Source organism: Maniola hyperantus, chromosome 28, assembly GCF_902806685.2.
Source record: "Maniola hyperantus chromosome 28, iAphHyp1.2, whole genome shotgun sequence".
Taxonomy (NCBI): domain Eukaryota; kingdom Metazoa; phylum Arthropoda; class Insecta; order Lepidoptera; family Nymphalidae; genus Maniola; species Maniola hyperantus.
The window spans coordinates 1,518,297-1,538,465 of record NC_048563.1 but is presented as its reverse complement, the minus strand read 5'-3'; the positions used below and the strand labels follow the sequence as shown (position 1 = coordinate 1,538,465).

The following is a 20,169-nucleotide window of genomic DNA, read 5'->3' as shown; positions in this document are numbered from 1 at the left end:
AATCTCAATCTCATAGAGATAGCCAAGTTGTACCTACTATAAAATTAAAAGCTTGAAAATTTTAATTTGATAAATCTTAGAAATGCGGTGCTGTGTGCCGTTCTGCAAAACGACTGCGGAGGTCGTCTCCGAATCAGAGATTACATTTCACGAGTGAGTGTTTCATTTAAACTTTGTATACTAACCTATAATAGTTCGGAAAACCGCTAGACGTTGTGGTCCCTAGGTGCTGGAAGGCGCAGCGTTGGAAGACCTCCCACTAGGTGGACGGACGACATCAGACGAGTCGCAGGGAGCCGCTGGATCCAGGTGGCGCAAGACCGTGGCGTGTAGAAGTCCCTACAAGAGACCTATAGTATGTCGAGCAGTGGACGTCTTTTATTTTATTTTTATTTTATTATAAAGGCACACAAAACAGGTTTCAGCTATAAGTGGACCAAATAAAAATAAAAAACAATAGATTAAGATCTAAACGGTAACCCTTAATATGTGTATACAATAATGCTTAAATAAATATATGCACTAACTAACTGATAAGATACAATTTATAAAAACACAGAAGAAAGAAATACAAGAAAATTAACTATGAAAAATATACTTGAAAAATATGTTGATAAATATGCTATCGGTTGATGATGATAATGATACTATAACCTAGACGCTTGCGGCCGTGCTTTGTCGGTAGGGAGGTCACTGACCCGAGCCACCTTATTGCCCTGCCTCCCGCCAACCCAGGCTGATCGGAGCACAGCTCCCAACTGCACGTCCACAAACCGAGCGAGTCTGTATCCAACTCTAGAGCTGTACTCCGGGCAGAGCTATTTACCTTTTGTTTAATTATTATGAGTCACGCGTCACGGTTGCTCCATGCTAAAGTCCAGGGTGTAATTTCCAGGTTCCCCAGAGAAGTGCATCTCCATGCTGCTTGGCTCAGAGCCCTCGGCAAACAACACACTCCCCTGCCTGAGCGTGCTGTGGTCTGCTCGCAGCATTTTCTAAATGATGATATGTATGAAACAGAAAGTGGCTCAAGGCGAATTCGTACTGGTGCTGTCCCCTCACCAGTGTTGGTAAGTCCTACATAAATGCTCGTAGCTTTCATTTCAAGCTTCAAGGCATAGTGATATTGGTACCTATTAAAACTAACCTTAGTACATACGGTTCGCACTTCAAGTTCACAATGGAAGGTTGGAATGATTATACTTATAACACTTTGCACAGGTCTGCATGATATGCCTGGACACTCGCAGCAAGCTGGTTCTGATGAGTAAATACAAGTTGGAAGAAGCATATGAACATTTAGTGGGACATTCTGTAAGTTGTATATCATTCTTAAGTCAGTGTGCAGTCTAAGAGCGGTGTCAACTGCTCGAGCAGTAGACCAGTGCACGGCCACTCTTATGTGGAACTGTATATGAATTAGTTGTGTTTGTTGCAGTTGTGTGGTCAAGGAAAGCTCAAACCGACGCTTTGTGTGCAATGTGCCCAGAGACTGGTGAACTTTAGCACATTCAGAGACAAGAGCTTGAGAGCGCGCTCCCTGATGATGGAGCTGCTTGACAGACATGAAGTGGTGAGGAATGTTTGATGCACTTTGTTGTTATATGTAACAGAATGTAAAGCATCGGCAAACACCACAGATGGCTTGCCTGCCAATCAGAACCAAAGCATTGGCAAGCATATACAAACACCCGTCCACACGCTTGCTGTTTGCTGTTTATCTCAAGCGTCTGGGACAGGCATAAGCGTGCCACCTGTGTCGTTTGAGTGTAGTGTAACAGCTTACAATGTGAGCATTGCTCTAGTCAGTCAGTCACATGCTTATAGTGGCGCCGCAATGGACACGCTCGTTGCGAATGTTACTTATATACTACTTAAATTTGTCTAAAGGCATGAACTTGTTTCAGATAACAATACGACATGTCAAACTGATAAGCCGTGTGAAATACCAACTGCAGTCCGACATTGTCTCATCAGTATCAGAGCCTGACTACTGTGATGTGTACATAGCACACTCCGACGCGGACGGACGGGCAGAACTAGACGCGACTGCCGCAACTGATGAAGCTGTTGCAGTGAAACGGGAAGTTGAAGACCGTGAAGATGATGAAGACGAGCCAGCCGCGGCCGAACAAGCGACCGAAACACAGGCTCCCGCCGCGTACGTACCATATGTGACAAGCTCATGCAAAGTGTATTATTTGTAGTTAACTGACTTTATCTTCCATACTACTACAAGTATCTTATCGTTAAGACACTTTATCCATGTTTCGTGAACATGATAATATCTCCTATGGTAGAAGTGTTCACCAAAGAGATTGTGGTGTAAAGGCCGACTTATTTGTTAACAACTACTAGCTGATGCCCGAAACTTGGTCCGCGTGGATTTAGGTTTCTAACTCTTTGATTTTCCGAAATCGAAAGAAGCTTAAGTAACTCTCCAGGTCTTTAATAGCCATGCAAAAAGTCACGACAAACCAACAAACAAACACTTTCACATTTATAATATGGATCAGGATTCTTTTCAGTCAGACCTATCTGGAATTTAAATTGTGCGTTAAATTTGAGTAAATAATTAATTATTTATTATAACTTTTTTGAAATTCACAAATTACAATTACATATTATTATTTAGAATACAGTATTAAACCAGGTAGTAATTACAATGTATTTGTCAGGTAGTATTACACAATTTTTTTTTTCCTAGAAGACTAGGAGTTGAGTCAAAAGAAAGAGCAAATAAAATAGAGGTTAAAATTATGTAAACCCACCCGGTATTGTCGTAGTGTCTGTCGTAACTAACTTCATGTTATTTAGTTAACTTTTATTTCATATTCTTTAATTTGCTGCTTTACGCACGTGTGATATAAATATAACATTACATTATATCCTTTCAGGCACATTATTTGCAAGCCGGAGTCGTCGGAAGTCTACGATCAAGCTTTGGGTAAGACTAACTTTACACATGTTTATGCTCCTATATTGGGATTGCAATCCAGCGCCATTTGTAATCCAGCTGGATTTATGCTGGATCAAAGTGAACCCAGCTGGCTCCAGCATTTATCTATTTTTAAAAAAACGTCTTCAAGGTGTACAGTACACAGCGAAAAATAATATGCATCGACGTAAAGAATGAGGTTTCGGCTTTGTAGAGCGTTGTCTCTGTCACTAATACATATGTAACGTTTTGTCGGTCTCAACGACAGGACAATGCTCTACAAAACCGCTATCTCTTTCTTAAGGTCGATGTACCTTTTTTTCTACCCCGTTGTGGTAGTACCATTTTTGAGTTTGATTTAATTTCCTTAGATATTGTTATTCGTAGATTAGTATCGAAGTGTGAGTTAAGTTGGGACTGTTGTTGTGTTTCAGTCGCTCCTTCGGTACTCGCGACCGATCACGGAAACGAAGAGCATCCAACTGATGCAGACGACGAGTTGGACATATTGTCTTTCGAAAATAATACAAACATTTTTGAATATTCAAGGAAATCCCAGGACTCAGTACTAAAACTGAAGGAATCGTTGGCAAAAATAAGTGATAATATCAATTCTCGAATAACGAGGCAAAACAAACACAATTCCCAGGATATATCCGGTACACAGTTAGGAAACTATACTGACCAGATACAGTATATCTGTGACGTTTGCCAAAAGATATTTCAACGGAAAAGTTCCTTAGTTACCCACATTAGGGCGCACACTTACGCAAACACTTTCTCATGTAAGTTGAGAGAGCGCAAATTTGGTCAAAGTAGTACGTCATCGAGCCCCAGGAGGACTCGCACTGGCGATAAGCCTTTCGCTTGTAAGTTATGCAAATACACATGTTTACGAAATAGTCATTTAGTGACGCACATGAGAACTCACACTGGCGAAAAACCTTTCGCTTGTAAGTTATGTAAATATAAATGTACAGTAAACAGTAGTTTAGTGAAGCACATGAGGACTCACTCAGGCGAAAAACCATTTGTTTGTAAGTTATGTAAATACAAATGTTCAGAAAGTGGTAGTTTAGTGAAGCACATGAGAACTCACACTGGCGAAAAACCTTTCGCTTGTAAGTTATGTAAATATAAATGTACAGTAAACAGTAGTTTAGTGAAGCATATGAGGACTCACTCAGGCGAAAAACCTTTTTTTTGTAAGTTATGCAATTATAAATGTACAGTGAGCGGTAGTTTAGTGAAGCACATGAGGACTCACTCAGGCGAAAAACCATTTGTTTGTAAGTTATGTAAATACAAATGTTCAAGAAGTGGTAGTTTAGTAAACCACATGAGAACTCACACTGGCGAAAAGCCTTTCGCATGTAAGTTATGTAAATACAAATGTTCAGAAAGTGGTAGTTTAGTGAAGCACATGAGGACTCACACTGGCGAAAAACCTTTTGTTTGTAAGTTGTGCAATTATAAATTTACAGTAAACAGTAATTTACTGACGCACATGAGGACTCACACTGGCGAAAAACCTTTTGTTTGTAAGTTATGCAATTATAAATGTACAGTGAGCGGTAGTTTAGTGAAGCACATGAGGACTCACACTGGCGAAAAACCATTTGTTTGTAAGTTATGTAAATACAAATGTTCAGAAAGTGGTAGTTTAGTGAAGCACATGAGAACTCACACTGGCGAAAAACCTTTCGCTTGTAAGTTATGTAAATATAAATGTACAGTAAACAGTAGTTTAGTGAAGCACATGAGGACTCACTCAGGCGAAAAACCATTTGTTTGTAAGTTATGTAAATACAAATGTTCAAGAAGTGGTAGTTTAGTAAACCACATGAGAACTCACACTGGCGAAAAGCCTTTCGCATGTAAGTTATGTAAATACAAATGTTCAGAAAGTGGTAGTTTAGTGAAGCACATGAGGACTCACACTGGCGAAAAACCTTTTGTTTGTAAGTTGTGCAATTATAAATTTACAGTAAACAGTAATTTACTGACGCACATGAGGACTCACACTGGCGAAAAACCTTTTGTTTGTAAGTTATGCAATTATAAATGTACAGTGAACGGTAGTTTAGTGAGTCACATGAGGACTCACACTGGCGAAAAACCATTTGTTTGTAAGTTATGTAAATACAAATGTTCAAAAAGTGGTAGTTTAGTGAAGCACATGAGAACTCACACTGGCGAAAAACCTTTTGTTTGTAAGTTGTGCAATTATCAATGTACACAAAATATTAATTTAGTGAGGCACATGAAGACTCACACGGGCTAAGTACCAAGCTGTCGCTTGTTAGTTATGCGACGACACCTGTCGCTAAACTGCTAGTTCACTCTGAGGCTTCCTGTACAGTGGGCTTTAGAATTCAAGTAGCAATACCGAAAATCTATTGCATCAAAAACCATTCGCACTTATGACCCTTTTCTATAAACACGCCACACAAACACTCAGATGTGCGCACAACCGTGCCGTGCAGTGCAAGTGAATCTGATCAAGGTGCTAAACGAGTTTTGGCCTTTGACTGTACATGATCACTCAAAAGACTTACAAGAGAAAAGCCACAGTGTGAGTTTGTGTGAACAAATAAATATCGCATATGAGTCGTAGCGAGTTACGTAAGCGGCAGCTTGTAGAGTGGACTGAAGGAAACCAAGGCTACTAACTAACTAATGTTATTGGGGCCGATTCTCTTGTACACAATCTCTAAACTAAACTAAATTAACAGGTCTAAATTTAGTGCCATCCTTTTTCGCAAGCAACATTATGAAAGGGATAGCAATAGACTTAGACGAGCCATTTTAGTTTAGTTTAGAGGTTGTGTACAATGGAATTAGCCACAATGTTAACCTAGCTTACTCAAGTCTCGACAATATTGGGGCCGATTCTCTTGTACACAATATCTAAACTAAACTAAATTAACAGGTCTAAATCCAGTGCTATCCTTTTCCGCAAGCAACATTATGAAAGGGATAGCAATAGATTTAGACGTGCCATTTTAGTTTAGTTTAGAGATTGTGTACAACCGAATTAGCCACATTGTTCACCTACTAAATTAATGAGTACCTTAGTAACTAATTAAATCTTTAGTTTTTGGTGTTCCGTACCTAAAAAGGAAAAATGGAACCGTTGAAGGATTACTTCGTTGTTCAATTCAAAATATGCAACTCAAATTAAAATTCAATTCAATTCAAATATTTTATTCAAAGTAAGTCCTACATGCATAGTACACTTTTTGAATGTGTCATATCAGTACAATCACAAAAAAATAAAAATAGAGTAAATCAGTTTACAAGTTTAAGTATACTAGGTATTTAAGTAAAAGTATAGTAGTTTAAGTAGTATAACTAGATGATATCCGCGACTTCGTCATTATAGGTTTATATGTATATTGGTTTTCATTAAGAAAACCAAACAGTGGGAATTGTTTCATTTTAAAACACATATAAAGTAGCCTATGTGTTAAGTCAGGTCTATATTTCAAAATTTCACCCAAATCCGTCCAATAGTTTTTGCGTGATAGAGTAACTAACATAAACACAAACTTTCGGCTTTATAATATTAGTGTGATGAATGAATTTGTTGTATTATGTACCTACTTACCAATAAATTATGATAAGTTTCTATTGTATTCCGCCTTTTATTGATAAAACCCGTCTTTTATTTGCTAAAGATACATTCTAAAGGTGCATACTGACCAGCGGGATGATTTGTCAAGTCACTGCTCGACACTGAAAGAAAGGTACCTAGCCACCAAACTCATATGAAATTGGTTGGTTTGACATTGCTGTTTCACTGACTCATTTTTTTTGTTCAGATACAAGTTGGCCCTTGACTGCAATCTCACCTGATGGTAAGTAAGGATGCAGTCTAAGATGATAGCGGGCTAACCTGGAAGGTGTATGGATGTAGGCAGGTTCAAACCAAAAGTCAATGATTCAAACTATAGTGTTAAAGGAGTAGTGCCATACTGATCCTGGTGCCATATCGAACAATATGACAATGCACTTGAGGTTTATTTCCCTGCAAAATTAAATTCTGTTGCATTAGTATAAAGTCCAATTTTCAATACAAATTATGCTAAACGGAATTTAAGCGATTAGAAGTAATAAATTTACTTAGCGATGGTGCCCGTAAATCTTGGCAGGTGAAGTTTGATGATAATAATTTCTCTGCACCATAACTTGTGGTTTCAAAGGGAAGCTGATGTACTACAGTATTTAGTAGAGGGACTACGCCATAAAGCATTAAAAACTTAATTATAAATAGAAGGATTTCAATAATAATTCAGTAAAGTCGCGGCAAAAATTTGATCGTATGTCCTCTTGTAAATTAATATAGAGGGTATGATGTGATACGTTATCGGGGTTCCGCTCCCGAAGGTTGCCAAAAAAATACTATTATAATTAAACCTAATTAGCCATTATTTTGTGCATTAATCGTAGTCGTAGAGATTAGATTTACAAATAACAATGTTTAACACATTTCTAATGTTACCCGTCGTCACTTTATATTTGACAGCAGCCGTTTTCTGGGTTTTGCTTTGCTCATGTACTCTGAGTCTCCTAGTATATAGTAATCTGTGGAGTCTCTGAGGTTTTCTACTATCTCTATGTTATATTCTCTTTGGTTTCCAAAAATAGTTTACAGATTATAGTGATCTGTGGCTAAAATAAAAACTAATCTTTGTTGTACTCATAGATTAATTGTACTATGAAATTAAACTGGAAGCCTGAAAATTCTAATTTAATAAATCTTAGAAATGCGGTGCTGTGTGCCGTTCTGCAAAACGACTGCGGAGGTCGTCTCCGAATCAGAGATTACATTTCACGAGTGAGTGTTTCATTTAAACTTTGTATACTATAACCTATAATAGTTCGGTGGACGACATCAGACGAGTCGCGGCGCAAGACCGTGGCGTGTAGAAGTCCCTACAGACTCTGTCGAGCAGTGGACGTCTATCGGTTGATGATGATAATGATACTATAACCTAGACGCTTGCGGCCGTGCTTTGTCGGTAGGGAGGTCACTGACCCGAGCCACCTTATTGCCCTGCCTCCCGCCAACCCAGGCTGATCGGAGCACAGCTCCCAACTGCACGTCCACAAACCGAGCGAGTCTGTATCCAACTCTAGAGCTGTACTCCGGGCAGAGCTATTTACCTTTTGTTAAAAAGTCCAGGGTGCAATTTCCAGGTTCCCCAGAGAAGTGCATCTCCATGCTGCTTGGCTCAGAGCCCTCGGCAAACAACACACTCCCCTGCCTGAGCGTGCTGTGGTCTGCTCGCAGCATTTTCTAAATGATGATATGTATGAAATAGAAAGTGGCTCAAGGCGGATTCGAGCTGGTGCTGTCCCTTCACCAGTGCTGGTAAGTCCTACATAATGCTCGTAGCTTTCATTTCAAGCTTCAAGGCATAGTGATATTGGTACCTATTAAAACTAACCTTAGTACATACGGTTCGCACTTCAAGTTCACAATGGAAGGTTGGAATGATTATACTTATAACACTTTGCACAGGTCTGCATGATATGCCTGGACACTCGCAGCAAGCTGGTTCTGATGAGTAAATACAAGTTGGAAGAAGCATATGAACATTTAGTGGGACATCCTGTAAGTTGTATATCATTTATAAGTCAGTGAAGAGCGGTGTCAACTGCTCGAGCAGTAGACCAGTGCACGGCCGCTCTTATTTTGGAACTGTATATGAATTAGTTGTGTTTGTTGCAGTTGTGTGGTCAAGGAAAGCTCAAACCGACGCTTTGTGTGCAATGTGCCCAGAGACTGGTGAACTTTAGCACATTCAGAGACAAGAGCTTGAGAGTGCGCTCCCTGATGATGGAGCTGCTTGACAGACATGAAGTGGTGAGGAATGTTTGATGCACTTTGTTGTTATATGTAACAGAATGTAAAGCATCGGCAAACACCACAAATGGCTTGCCTGCCAATCAGAACCAAAGCATTGGCAAGCATACACAAACACCCGTCCACACGCTTGCTGTTTGCTGTTTATCACAAGGGTCTGGGACAGGCATAAGTGTGCCACCTGTGTCGTTTGAGTGTAGTGTAACACCTTACAATGTGAGCATTCCTCTAGTTAGTCCGCGTCACATGCTTATACTGACGCCGCAATGGACACGCTCGTTGCGAATGTTACTTATATATACTACTTAAATTTGTCTAAAGGCATGAACTTGTTTCAGATAACAATACGACATGTCAAACTGATAAGCCGTGTGAAATACCAACTGCAGTCCGACATTGTCTCATCAGTATCAGAGCCTGACTACTGTGATGTGTACATAGCACACTCCGACGCGGACGGACGGGCAGAACTAGACGCGACTGCCGCAACTGATGAAGCTGTTGCAGTGAAACGGGAAGTTGAAGACCGTGAAGATGATGAAGACGAGCCAGCCGCGGCCGAACAAGCGACCGAAACACAGGCTCCCGCCGCGTACGTACCATATGTGACAAGCTCATGCAAAGTGTATTATTTGTAGTTAACTGACTTTATCTTCCATACTACTACAAGTATCTTATCGTTAAGACACTTTATCCATGTTTCGTGAACATGATAATATCTCCTATGGTAGAAGTGTTCACCAAAGAGATTGTGGTGTAAAGGCCGACTTATTTGTTAACAACTACTAGCTGATGCCCGAAACTTGGTCCGCGTGGATTTAGGTTTCTAACTCTTTGATTTTCCGAAATCGAAAGAAGCTTAAGTAACTCTCCAGGTCTTTAATAGCCATGCAAAAAGTCACGACAAACCAACAAACAAACACTTTCACATTTATAATATGGATCAGGATTCTTTTCAGTCAGACCTATCTGGAATTTAAATTGTGCGTTAAATTTGAGTAAATAATTAATTATTTATTATAACTTTTTTGAAATTCACAAATTACAATTACATATTATTATTTAGAATACAGTATTAAACCAGGTAGTAATTACAATGTATTTATCAGGTAGTATTACACAACTCTTTTTGTGTAGCTCTTCTAGGAGTCGAGTCAAAAGAAAGAGCAAATAAAATAGAGGTTAAAATTATGTAAACCTACTGTGTATATTGTCGTAGTGTCTGTCGTAACTCACTTCATGTTATTTAGTTAACTTTTATTTCATATTCTTTAATTTGCTGCTTTACGCACGTGTGATATAAATATAACATTACATTATATCCTTTCAGGCACATTATTTGCAAGCCGGAGTCGTCGGAAGTCTGCGATCAAGCTTTGGGTAAGACTAACTTTACACATGTTTATGCTCCTATATTGGGATTGCAATCCAGCGCCATATGTAATCCAGCTGGATTTATGCTGGATCAAAGTGAACCCAGCTGGCTCCAGCATTTATCTATTTTTAAAAAAACGTCTTCAAGGTGTACAGTACACAGCGAAAAATAATATGCATCGACGTAAAGAATGAGGTTTCGGCTTTGTAGAGCGTTGTCTCTGTCACTCATACATATGTAACGTTTTGTCGGTCTCAACGACAGGACAATGCTCTACAAAACCGCTATCTCTTTCTTAAGGTCGATGTACCTTTTTTTCTACCCCGTTGTGGTAGTACCATTTTTGAGTTTGATTTAATTTCCTTAGATATTGTTATTCGTAGATTAGTATCGAAGTGTGAGTTAAGTTGGGACTGTTGTTGTGTTTCAGTCGCTCCTTCGGTACTCGCGACCGATCACGGAAACGAAGAGCATCCAACTGATGCAGACGACGAGTTGGACATATTGTCTTTCGAAAATAATACAAACATTTTTGAATATTCAAGGAAATCCCAGGACTCAGTACTAAAACTGAAGGAATCGTTGGCAAAAATAAGTGATAATATCAATTCTCGAATAACGAGGCAAAACAAACACAATTCCCAGGATATATCCGATACACAGTTAGGAAACTATACTGACCAGATACAGTATATCTGTGACGTTTGCCAAAAGATATTTCAACGGAAAAGTTCCTTAGTTACCCACATTAGGGCGCACACTTACGCAAACACTTTCTCATGTAAGTTGAGAGAGCGCAAATTTGGTCAAAGTAGTACGTCATCGAGCCCCAGGAGGACTCACACTGGCGAAAAACCTTTCGCTTGTAAGTTATGTAAATATAAATGTACAGTAAACAGTAGTTTAGTGAAGCACATGAGGACTCACTCAGGCGAAAAACCTTTTGTTTGTAAGTTATGTAAATACAAATGTTCAGAAAGTGGTAGTTTATTGAAGCACATGAGAACTCACACTGGCGAAAAACCTTTCGCTTGTAAGTTATGTAAATATAAATGTACAGTAAACAGTAGTTTAGTGAAGCATATGAGGACTCACTCAGGCGAAAAACCTTTCGCATGTAAGTTATGTAAATACAAATGTTCAGAAAGTGGTAGTTTAGTGAAGCACATGAGGACTCACACTGGCGAAAAACCTTTTGTTTGTAAGTTGTGCAATTATAAATTTACAGTAAACAGTAATTTACTGACGCACATGAGGACTCACACTGGCGAAAAACCTTTTGTTTGTAAGTTATGCAATTATAAATGTACAATGAACGGTAGTTTAGTGAGTCACATGAGGACTCACACTGGCGAAAAACCTTTTGTTTGTAAGTTGTGCAATTATAAATGTACAGTTAATAGTCATTTAGTGATTCACATGAGGACTCACTCAGGCGAAAAACCTTTTGTTTGTAAGTTTTGCAATTATAAATGTACAGTGAGCGGTAGTTTAGTGAAGCACATGAGGACTCACTCAGGCGAAAAACCATTTGTTTGTAAGTTATGTAAATACAAATGTTCAGAAAGTGGTAGTTTAGTGAAGCACATGAAGACTCACTCAGGCGAAAAACCATTTGTTTGTAAGTTATGTAAATACAAATGTTCAGAAAGTGGTAGTTTAGTGAAGCACATGAGAACTCACACTGGCGAAAAACCTTTTGTTTGTAAGTTGTGCAATTATCAATGTACACAAAATATTAATTTAGTGAGGCACATGAAGACTCACACGGGCTAAGTACCAAGCTGTCGCTTGTTAGTTATGCGACGACACCTGTCGCTAAACTGCTAGTTCACTCTGAGGCTTCCTGTACAGTGGGCTTTAGAATTCAAGTAGCAATACCGAAAATCTATTGCATCAAAAACCATTCGCACTTATGACCCTTTTCTATAAACACGCCACACAAACACTCAGATGTGCGCACAACCGTGCCGTGCAGTGCAAGTGAATCTGATCAAGGTGCTAAACGAGTTTTGGCCTTTGACTGTACATGAACACTCAAAAGACTTACAAGAGAAAAGCCACAGTGTGAGTTTGTGTGAACAAATAAATATCGCATATGAGTCGTAGCGAGTTACGTAAGCGGCAGCTTGTAGAGTGGACTGAAGGAAACCAAGGCTACTAACTAACTAATGTTATTGGGGCCGATTCTCTTGTACACAATCTCTAAACTAAACTAAATTAACAGGTCTAAATTTAGTGCCATCCTTTTTCGCAAGCAACATTATGAAAGGGATAGCAATAGACTTAGACGAGCCATTTTAGTTTAGTTTAGAGGTTGTGTACAATGGAATTAGCCACAATGTTAACCTAGCTTACTCAAGTCTCGACAATATTGTTCACCTACTAAATTAATGAGTACCTTAGTAACTAATTAAATCTTTAGTTTTTGGTGTTCCGTACCTAAAAAGGAAAAATGGAACCGTTGAAGGATTACTTCGTTGTTCAATTCAAAATATGCAACTCAAATTAAAATTCAATTCAATTCAAATATTTTATTCAAAGTAAGTCCTACATGCATAGTACACTTTTTGAATGTGTCATATCAGTAAAATCACAAAAAAATAAAAATAGAGTAAATCAGTTTACAAGTTTAAGTATACTAGGTATTTAAGTAAAAGTATAGTAGTTTAAGTAGTATAACTAGATGATATCCGCGACTTCGTCATTATAGGTTTATGTGTATATTGGTTTTCATTAAGAAAACCAAACAGTGGGAATTGTTTCATTTTAAAACACATATAAAGTAGCCTATGTGTTAAGTCAGGTCTATATTTCAAAATTTCACCCAAATCCGTCCAATAGTTTTTGCGTGATAGAGTAACTAACATAAACACAAACTTTCGGCTTTATAATATTAGTGTGATGAATGAATTTGTTGTATTATGTACCTACTTACCAATAATTTTTTTTTTTTTTTTTTTTTTTCATTTATTTGGATCACTAACAGCTAATCATATACATCAAATACAAATTTAACAATACAAAAGTTTTAAGACAATATGACGAGCTAATTAAAAGTAATCACCGCATGCGAATGTGTCAGGTAATTTTACTACTAAAAAAAAGTTACTTTATTAAAAAATAATAATAATATAAATAATATAAATAAATAAACTCTAAACTAATAAACAAATGTAGGTAAGCAGTTCACATGGCATCAAGTAAATTACTATGGCAATTCACTTAATGCCATATGAACTGAATTCCTGATATGAAATTATGATAAGTTTCTATTGTATTCCGCCTTTTATTGATAAAACCCGTCTTTTATTTGCTAAAGATACATTCTAAAGGTGCATACTGACCAGCGGGATGATTTATGATTTGTCAAGTCACTGCTCGACACTGAAAGAAAGGTACCTAGCCACCAAACTCATATGAAATTGGTTGGTTTGACATTGCTGTTTCACTGACTCATTTTTTTTGAGGTTTATTTCCCTGCAAAATTAAATTCTGTTGCATTAGTATAAAGTCCAATTTTCAATACAAATTATGCTAAACGGAATTTAAGCGATTAGAAGTAATAAATTTACTTAGCGATGGTGCCCGTAAATCTTGGCAGGTGAAGTTTGATGATAATAATTTCTCTGCACCATAACTTGTGGTTTCAAAGGGAAGCTGATGTACTACAGTATTTAGTAGAGGGACTACGCCATAAAGTATTAAAAACTTAATTATAAATAGAAGGATTTCAATAATAATTCAGTAAAGTCGCGGCAAAAATTTGATCGTATGTCCTCTTGTAAATTAATATAGAGGGTATGATGTGATACGTTATCGGGGTTCCGCTCCCGAAGGTTGCCAAAAAAATACTATTATAATTAAACCTAATTAGCCATTATTTTGTGCATTAATCGTAGTCGTAGAGATTAGATTTACAAATAACAATGTTTAACACATTTCTAATGTTACCCGTCGTCACTTTATATTTGACAGCAGCCGTTTTCTGGGTTTTGCTTTGCTCATGTACTCTGAGTCTCCTAGTATATAGTGATCTGTGGAGTCTCTGAGGTTTTCTACTATCTCTATGTTATATTCTCTTTGGTTTCCAAAAATAGTTTACAGATTATAGTGATCTGTGGCTAAAATAAAAACTAATCTTTGTTGTACTCATAGATTAATTGTACTATGAAATTAAACTGGAAGCCTGAAAATTCTAATTTAATAAATCTTAGAAATGCGGTGCTGTGTGCCGTTCTGCAAAACGACTGCGGAGGTCGTCTCCGAATCAGAGATTACATTTCACGAGTGAGTATTTCATTTAAACTTTGTATACTATAACCTATAATAGTTCGGTGGACGACATCAGACGAGTCGCGGCGCAAGACCGTGGCGTGTAGAAGTCCCTACAGACTCTGTCGAGCAGTGGACGTCTATCGGTTGATGATGATAATGATACTATAACCTAGACGCTTGCGGCCGTGCTTTGTCGGTAGGGAGGTCACTGACCCGAGCCACCTTATTGCCCTGCCTCCCGCCAACCCAGGCTGATCGGAGCACAGCTCCCAACTGCACGTCCACAAACCGAGCGAGTCTGTATCCAACTCTAGAGCTGTACTCCGGGCAGAGCTATTTACCTTTTGTTAAAAAGTCCAGGGTGCAATTTCCAGGTTCCCCAGAGAAGTGCATCTCCATGCTGCTTGGCTCAGAGCCCTCGGCAAACAACACACTCCCCTGCCTGAGCGTGCTGTGGTCTGCTCGCAGCATTTTCTAAATGATGATATGTATGAAATAGAAAGTGGCTCAAGGCGGATTCGAGCTGGTGCTGTCCCTTCACCAGTGCTGGTAAGTCCTACATAATGCTCGTAGCTTTCATTTCAAGCTTCAAGGCATAGTGATATTGGTACCTATTAAAACTAACCTTAGTACATACGGTTCGCACTTCAAGTTCACAATGGAAGGTTGGAATGATTATACTTATAACACTTTGCACAGGTCTGCATGATATGCCTGGACACTCGCAGCAAGCTGGTTCTGATGAGTAAATACAAGTTGGAAGAAGCATATGAACATTTAGTGGGACATTCTGTAAGTTGTATATCATTCTTAAGTCAGTGTGCAGTCTAAGAGCGGTGTCAACTGCTCGAGCAGTAGACCAGTGCACGGCCACTCTTATGTGGAACTGTATATGAATTAGTTGTGTTTGTTGCAGTTGTGTGGTCAAGGAAAGCTCAAACCGACGCTTTGTGTGCAATGTGCCCAGAGACTGGTGAACTTTAGCACATTCAGAGACAAGAGCTTGAGAGCGTGCTCCCTGATGATGGAGCTGCTTGACAGACATGAAGTGGTGAGGAATGTTTGATGCACTTTGTTGTTATATGTAACAGAATGTAAAGCATCGGCAAACACCACAGATGGCTTGCCTGCCAATCAGAACCAAAGCATTGGCAAGCATATACAAACACCCGTCCACACGCTTGCTGTTTGCTGTTTATCACAAGCGTCTGGGACAGGCATAAGCGTGCCACCTGTGTCGTTTGAGTGTAGTGTAACAGCTTACAATGTGAGCATTGCTCTAGTCAGTCAGTCACATGCTTATAGTGGCGCCGCAATGGACACGCTCGTTGCGAATGTTACTTATATACTACTTAAATTTGTCTAAAGGCATGAACTTGTTTCAGATAACAATACGACATGTCAAACTGATAAGCCGTGTGAAATACCAACTGCAGTCCGACATTGTCTCATCAGTATCAGAGCCTGACTACTGTGATGTGTACATAGCACACTCCGACGCGGACGGACGGGCAGAACTAGACGCGACTGCCGCAACTGATGAAGCTGTTGCAGTGAAACGGGAAGTTGAAGACCGTGAAGATGATGAAGACGAGCCAGCCGCGGCCGAACAAGCGACCGAAACACAGGCTCCCGCCGCGTACGTACCATATGTGACAAGCTCATGCAAAGTGTATTATTTGTAGTTAACTGACTTTATCTTCCATACTACTACAAGTATCTTATCGTTAAGACACTTTATCCATGTTTCGTGAACATGATAATATCTCCTATGGTAGAAGTGTTCACCAAAGAGATTGTGGTGTAAAGGCCGACTTATTTGTTAACAACTACTAGCTGATGCCCGAAACTTGGTCCGCGTGGATTTAGGTTTCTAACTCTTTGATTTTCCGAAATCGAAAGAAGCTTAAGTAACTCTCCAGGTCTTTAATAGCCATGCAAAAAGTCACGACAAACCAACAAACAAACACTTTCACATTTATAATATGGATCAGGATTCTTTTCAGTCAGACCTATCTGGAATTTAAATTGTGCGTTAAATTTGAGTAAATAATTAATTATTTATTATAACTTTTTTGAAATTCACAAATTACAATTACATATTATTATTTAGAATACAGTATTAAACCAGGTAGTAATTACAATGTATTTATCAGGTAGTATTACACAATTTTTTTTTTCCTAGAAGACTAGGAGTTGAGTCAAAAGAAAGAGCAAATAAAATAGAGGTTAAAATTATGTAAACCTACCCGGTATTGTCGTAGTGTCTGTCGTAACTCACTTCATGTTATTTAGTTAACTTTTATTTCATATTCTTTAATTTGCTGCTTTACGCACGTGTGATATAAATATAACATTACATTATATCCTTTCAGGCACATTATTTGCAAGCCGGAGTCGTCGGAAGTCTACGATCAAGCTTTGGGTAAGACTAACTTTACACATGTTTATGCTCCTATATTGGGATTGCAATCCAGCGCCATATGTAATCCAGCTGGATTTATGCTGGATCAAAGTGAACCCAGCTGGCTCCAGCATTTATCTATTTTAAAAAAAAACATCTTCAAGGTGTACAGTACACAGCGAAAAATAATATACATCGACGTAAAGAATGAGGTTTCGGCTTTGTAGAGCGTTGTCTCTGTCACTCATACATATGTAACGTTTTGTCGGTCTCAACGACAGGACAATGCTCTACAAAACCGCTATCTCTTTCTTAAGGTCGATGTACCTTTTTTTCTACCCCGTTGTGGTAGTACCATTTTTGAGTTTGATTTAATTTCCTTAGATATTGTTATTCGTAGATTAGTATCGAAGTGTGAGTTAAGTTGGGACTGTTGTTGTGTTTCAGTCGCTCCTTCGGTACTCGCGACCGATCACGGAAACGAAGAGCATCCAACTGATGCAGACGACGAGTTGGACATATTGTCTTTCGAAAATAATACAAACATTTTTGAATATTCAAGGAAATCCCAGGACTCAGTACTAAAACTGAAGGAATCGTTGGCAAAAATAAGTGATAATATCAATTCTCGAATAACGAGGCAAAACAAACACAATTCCCAGGATATATCCGATACACAGTTAGGAAACTATACTGACCAGATACAGTATATCTGTGACGTTTGCCAAAAGATATTTCAACGGAAAAGTTCCTTAGTTACCCACATTAGAGCGCACACTTACGCAAACACTTTCTCATGTAAGTTGAGAGAGCGCAAATTCGGTCAAAATAGTACGTCATCCAGCCCCAGGGGGACTCACACTGGCGATAAGCCTTTCTCTTGTAAGTTATGCAAATACACATGTTCACGAAATAGTGATTTAGTGACGCACATGAGAACTCACACTGGCGATAAGCCTTTCGCATGTAAGTTATGTAAATACAAATGTTCAGAAAATGATAGTTTAGTGAACCACATGAGGACTCACTCAGGCGAAAAACCTTTTGTTTGTAAGTTATGCAATTATAAATGTACAGTGAACGGTAGTTTAGTGAAGCACATGAGGACTCACTCAGGCGAAAAACCATTTGTTTGTAAGTTGTGCGATTATAAATGTTCAGTGAACGGTAGTTTAGTAAGGCACATGAGAACTCACTCAGGCGAAAAACCATTTGTTTGTAAGTTGTGCAATTATAAATGTACACAAAATAGTCATTTAGTGAGTCACATGAGGACTCACACTGGCGAAAAACCTTTTGTTTGTAAGTTGTGCAATTATAAATGTACAGTTAATAGTCATTTAGTGAGTCACATGAGGACTCACACTGGCGAAAAACCTTTTGTTTGTAAGTTATGCAATTATAAATGTACAGTGAACGATAGTTTAGTGAAGCACATGAGGACTCACACTGGCGAAAAGCCTTTCGCTTGTAAGTTATGTAAATACAAATGTACAGTAAACAGTAGTTTAGTGAAGCACATGAGGACTCACTCAGGCGAAAAACCTTTTGTTTGTAAGTTGTGCAATTATAAATGTACAGTGAACGGTAGTTTAGTGAAGCACATGAGGACTCACACTGGCGAAAAACCTTTTGTTTGTAAGTTGTGCAATTATAAATGTACAGTTAATAGTCATTTAGTGAGTCACATGAGGACTCACACTGGCGAAAAACCTTTTGTTTGTAAGTTATGCAATTATAAATGTACAGTGAACGATAGTTTAGTGAAGCACATGAGGACTCACACTGGCGAAAAGCCTTTCGCTTGTAAGTTATGTAAATACAAATGTACAGTAAACAGTAGTTTAGTGAAGCACATGAGGACTCACTCAGGCGAAAAACCTTTTGTTTGTAAGTTGTGCAATTATAAATGTACAGTGAACGGTAGTTTAGTGAAGCACATGAGAACTCACACTGGCGAAAAACCTTTTGTTTGAAGGTTGTGCAATTATAAATTTACACAAAATAGTAGTTTAGTGAGGCACATGAAGACTCACACGGGCTAAGTACCAAGCTGTCGCTTGTTAGTTATGCAAAGACACCTGTCGCTAAACTGCTAGTTCACTCTGAGGCTTCCTGTACAGTCGGCTTTAGAATTCAAGTAGCAATACCGCAAATCTATTGCATCAAAAACCGCACTTATGACCCTTTTTCTATAAACACGCCACACAAAAACTCAGATGTGCGCACAACCGTGCCGTGCAGTGCAAGTGAATCTGATCAAGGTGCTAAACGAGTTTTGGGCTTTGACTGTACATGAAGCCGGAGCCGCAGTGTGATTTTGTGTGAACAAATAAATATCGCATATGAGTCGTAGCGAGTTACGTAAGCGGCAGCTTGTAGAGTGGACTGAAGGGAACCAAGGCTACTAACTAACTAATGTTATTGCGATTCTCTTGTACACAATCTCTAAACTAAACTAAATTAACAGGTCTAAATTTAGTGCCATCCTTTTTCGCAAGCAACATTATGAAAGGGATAACAATAGATTTAGACGAGCCATTTTAGTTTAGTTTAGAGATTGTGTACAATGGAATTAGCTACAATGGGGCCGATTCTCTTGTACACAATCTCTAAACTAAACTAAATTAACAGGTCTAAATCTAGTGCTATCCCTTTCCGCAAGCAACATTATGAAAGGGATAGCAATAGATTTAGACGAGCCATTTTAGTTTAGTTTAGAGATTGTGTACAATGGGATTAGCCACAATGTTAACCTAGCTTACTCAAGTCTCGACAATAATTGTTAACCTACTAAATTAATGAGTACCTTTGTACCTTATTAAATCTTTAGTTTTAAGTGTTCCGTACCTAAAAAGGAAAAATGGAACTGTTGAAGGATTACTTCGTTGTTCAATTCAAAATATGCAACTCAAATTAAAATTCAATTCAATTCAAATATTTTATTCAAAGTAAGTACATGCATAGTACACTTTTTGAATGTCTTATATCAGTAAAATAACAAAAAAATAAAAATAGAGTAAATCAGTTTACAAGTTTAAGTATACTAGGTATTTAAGTTAAAGTATAGTAGTTTAAGTAGTATAACTAGATTATATCTGCGACTTCGTCATTATAGGTTTTCATTAAGAAAACCAAACAGTGGGAATTGTTTCATTTTAAAACACATAAAAAGTAGCCTATGTGTTAAGTCAGGTCTATATTTCAAAATTTCACCCAAATCCGTCCAGTAGTTTTTGCGTGATAGAGTAACAAACATAAACAAACTTTCGGCTTTATAATATTAGTGTGATGAATGAATT

At 38.3% G+C, this 20,169-nt stretch overlaps 4 protein-coding genes across 8 annotated transcripts in view; 3 read left to right on the top strand and 1 right to left on the bottom strand.

Moving 5' to 3' along the window:
- LOC117995034 (zinc finger protein 549-like) overlaps positions 1-20,169 on the bottom strand; it is a 137,918-nt gene that overhangs the window by 40,534 nt on the left and 77,215 nt on the right. The window lies entirely within an intron of this gene.
- LOC117994905 (zinc finger protein 271-like) lies at positions 13-5,817 on the top strand. The gene is made up of 7 exons (XM_069508145.1): positions 13-153; positions 896-1,070; positions 1,222-1,314; positions 1,439-1,573; positions 1,908-2,161; positions 2,898-2,947; positions 3,373-5,817. The coding sequence occupies exons 1-7, from the start codon at positions 83-85 to the stop codon at positions 5,220-5,222; spliced, it is 2,628 nt and encodes an 875-aa protein (XP_069364246.1). The 5' UTR covers positions 13-82; the 3' UTR covers positions 5,223-5,817.
- LOC117994904 (zinc finger protein ZFP2-like) lies at positions 7,512-13,143 on the top strand. Of its 3 annotated transcripts, none has more exons than XM_069508384.1 (7): positions 7,515-7,778; positions 8,127-8,315; positions 8,466-8,558; positions 8,676-8,810; positions 9,149-9,402; positions 10,141-10,190; positions 10,616-13,143. In XM_069508384.1, the coding sequence occupies exons 1-7, from the start codon at positions 7,659-7,661 to the stop codon at positions 11,959-11,961; spliced, it is 2,187 nt and encodes a 728-aa protein (XP_069364485.1). In that variant the 5' UTR covers positions 7,515-7,658; the 3' UTR covers positions 11,962-13,143. The 3 variants fall into 3 exon arrangements, with proteins under 3 accessions (XP_069364487.1, XP_069364485.1, XP_069364486.1); XM_069508385.1 differs by having other exon boundaries at positions 7,574-7,778; positions 8,141-8,315; XM_069508386.1 differs by lacking the exon at positions 8,466-8,558 and having other exon boundaries at positions 7,512-7,778.
- On the top strand, positions 13,264-19,064 carry LOC138404445 (zinc finger protein 345-like). Its single transcript, XM_069508376.1, has 7 exons — positions 13,264-14,475; positions 14,824-15,012; positions 15,163-15,255; positions 15,380-15,514; positions 15,849-16,102; positions 16,839-16,888; positions 17,315-19,064. Exons 1-7 carry the CDS (start codon positions 14,356-14,358, stop codon positions 18,841-18,843), a joined length of 2,370 nt encoding a protein of 789 aa, XP_069364477.1. The 5' UTR covers positions 13,264-14,355; the 3' UTR covers positions 18,844-19,064.

Excerpts from the sequence above, each read along its gene's own strand:
- LOC117994905 (XM_069508145.1), top strand. The coding sequence starts at position 83 with ATGCGGTGCTGTGTGCCGTTCTGCAAAACGACTGCGGAGGTCGTCTCC. Across the intron at positions 154-895 it reads TCAGAGATTACATTTCACGA|GTTCCCCAGAGAAGTGCATC; the intron begins GTGAGTGTTTCA and ends TGTAATTTCCAG. Across the intron at positions 2,948-3,372 it reads AGTCTACGATCAAGCTTTGG|TCGCTCCTTCGGTACTCGCG; the intron begins GTAAGACTAACT and ends GTTGTGTTTCAG.
- LOC138404445 (XM_069508376.1), top strand. The coding sequence starts at position 14,356 with ATGAAATTAAACTGGAAGCCTGAAAATTCTAATTTAATAAATCTTAGA. Across the intron at positions 15,515-15,848 it reads TGCTTGACAGACATGAAGTG|ATAACAATACGACATGTCAA; the intron begins GTGAGGAATGTT and ends AACTTGTTTCAG. Across the intron at positions 16,889-17,314 it reads AGTCTACGATCAAGCTTTGG|TCGCTCCTTCGGTACTCGCG; the intron begins GTAAGACTAACT and ends GTTGTGTTTCAG.
- LOC117994904 (XM_069508384.1), top strand. The coding sequence starts at position 7,659 with ATGAAATTAAACTGGAAGCCTGAAAATTCTAATTTAATAAATCTTAGA. Across the intron at positions 8,811-9,148 it reads TGCTTGACAGACATGAAGTG|ATAACAATACGACATGTCAA; the intron begins GTGAGGAATGTT and ends AACTTGTTTCAG. Across the intron at positions 9,403-10,140 it reads GAAACACAGGCTCCCGCCGC|GCACATTATTTGCAAGCCGG; the intron begins GTACGTACCATA and ends ATATCCTTTCAG.